Raw genomic sequence first — 2401 nt, forward strand, 5'->3', positions numbered from 1 at the left:
TGCTTAAAATAGATTGGCACTCTCTTTTCATTACTAATAAAACTTTACACTTTTAGCTTCATATACTTGAAGGCATAACATCTGAGGGCACATTCAGCCGGAGCTGATTACAATGACCTTACAAGCAAAAATTTCATAATAAGGCAAATTGCAATTCAGATACTAGTGGCGGGCGGTAAAAGACCACCTCTGCCATGAAAAAGGACCTCAAGAATAAGGGGTCATTGAATAGGGTACCCCTACAAGGCCACAATGACATATTCAAATTAAAATGATTAGGGTTATTTAAAAAAAAAGAAAACCCTTTATCGTTTTTGACCCAAGAAGAGGCCAAGATCGACCCCAACCACAACAGTATACCTCTCATATACTAAATTGACAATACTAACTATACCAAGTGGTATATATTATATGTCTCCTAGCAAGCTATAGTTAAATATAGGGGAAGCAGCTCCAAAGTGTTTAGCGGAACTGTGCTCCACTGAAGGTCTGGCCAAAGGACCAGCCAGCAGGGACACAATTGTAGGAGACAACGGTGTGGCCATCACTGGTGGTGACCTTGAACGAGAGGCTCTGTCCATTAAGATAGGTGTTGCTCTGCCAGTTTTGGCCCCAGTTCCTGGACAATGACTGCCAACCAGTCCTTGACCCTTTGATTGCCACAGCATGGACATCACCAGCTCCACCAACGTTTGTGATGAGGACTAGGTTGAAGTAAGAGTGGCCATTGATGGTAAACCTTATGCCTCCCCTCCTGCTGCAGGGTACCCTACAAAAGCCCAACAAGAAATAAGATTACTCCACCCACCCCCTTCAAGATAAAAAAACAAAATGAAATACAACAGTTTGGTTTTCCCTGACAAGGGAAAGATACTAGACATTACTAGCAGGACCAGTTTTTGTATTATTAGATTTAATTTTCTTAAGGGTAGCTTAGTAACCCTCTACCCCAATTGAAAAGGGGTAAAGTCACCTCTTGTGAAGGGACCAAAAAAAAAAAAAGGCAAGAAAATAGCTGAAGTATTAACTTGATGGCATGCAAGAAGCTGCAGTGAGCATACCTTCTGTAGGAGACGGGGACAATCCCAGCTCTGAATTGGGCAATGTGTTGGAAGACAGGCTCAGAGAGATCAAAGTGTTGCAGAGGAGGGTTACACCACCCTCCTGCATTGTTTGAGAGGGCATTGTTTGGTGGACAGAAATTGGTGGCTGTGACCACAATGGAGCCAGGCAGGCACCATTTTGGGTCATTCACGCACCTAATCTCATAGCAAGATCCACAGCTCAATCCACTGTTGAACAGAGCTGTGCTCAAAGCTGCTGTGTTTGTTCCATACCCCTGGCTGTACAAGTTTCCATACCCACAAGCACCACCTACAAAATCATCCAAAGAAAGTAAACAATCAGTCAAGCTGCTCTTCTTATGATGAGACATGGGAGAAAGAAAAACGAAAAATGAAAAAGGCCTTTTCACTACTGCATACCCATTGTCCCAGAAGCATCACCCCCACCATAGAAGGTGGCATGAGCATTGATCCATCCTTGACCATGAACACTTGACACCATAGACAGAAAACCCACCAAGAACAGACCAACTAGTGCCATTTTCCTGCATACACACAAGTGGTGATTTTCAGCATTTTTAGGTTTCATGAGAGAAAATTATCTAAGATTGCAACATTTTCTCTTAGAAGGAGAAAAAAACGAAAAAGGAAAGCGGAGAGGGATGATTACGCTTAGAATGAAGCTTCCAAGCAAGAGCAGGAGAGAAAGAGATTAAGTGAGATGAAGAAAATGGGAGGGGCGATGAGGGGGGATATATAGGACTTAGGGGGGTGGTGGACATTGTCACATTGGGGAATGACCCCTCAGCCATCACCCATCTTCCCAATTCACTGACACTTTTTTGGGACCAAAAACCGCTCGTTGTGATGGTTAAGACAGTGCCACTCTTGGCGCTTCTAACAGTATTTTTGAAGGTTCAGTGGCGCGCGTTTTGGAGGTTTCCGAATCCAAGATCTCCAAAATCCAAGTGGGGTATACATGCTCAAATCTGACGGCTATAATGCTTCTGCACCCACATGCAAAGCTTCTCCCATTTGCCACTAACTACCCTTTTTCCTCCTTGTCTCTTTTACGAATTTACTCATGCATCAAATATTAGGTTGTTGTTGATGTAAATTAAATGAAGCTGTCGCTCTCTCCCTCATTTCACATTTCCACTTGCGATTCTTCAGCCGTTTATTAAGACCGATGGAATTCAGATGCACGCTGGTAAAGGAATTTAATATTCGTATTGACTACTCCCTCTGATAAACAAATAAAGTAGAGGGTTGCACCAGCAGCAGCACATGGGTGATGCCTTGCATGCGGTTGAAGAAGCCCACATTCGGATTCCCAT

The 2401-nt window shown here is 43.4% G+C and overlaps 1 protein-coding gene across 1 annotated transcript; it reads right to left on the reverse strand.

Annotated features, from left to right (window-relative positions):
- LOC100260158 (expansin-A1-like) lies at positions 1-2138 on the reverse strand. The gene is made up of 4 exons (XM_002272843.5): positions 1735-2138; positions 1485-1609; positions 1062-1374; positions 1-769 (listed from the first exon to the last, which is right to left on the reverse strand). The coding sequence occupies exons 2-4, from the start codon at positions 1603-1605 to the stop codon at positions 463-465; spliced, it is 741 nt and encodes a 246-aa protein (XP_002272879.1). The 5' UTR covers positions 1606-1609; positions 1735-2138; the 3' UTR covers positions 1-462.
- Between the last annotated feature and the right edge of the window lie 263 nt (positions 2139-2401).

Source organism: Vitis vinifera, chromosome 1 (assembly GCF_030704535.1).
Source record: "Vitis vinifera cultivar Pinot Noir 40024 chromosome 1, ASM3070453v1".
Classification (NCBI taxonomy): Eukaryota; Viridiplantae; Streptophyta; class Magnoliopsida; order Vitales; family Vitaceae; genus Vitis; species Vitis vinifera.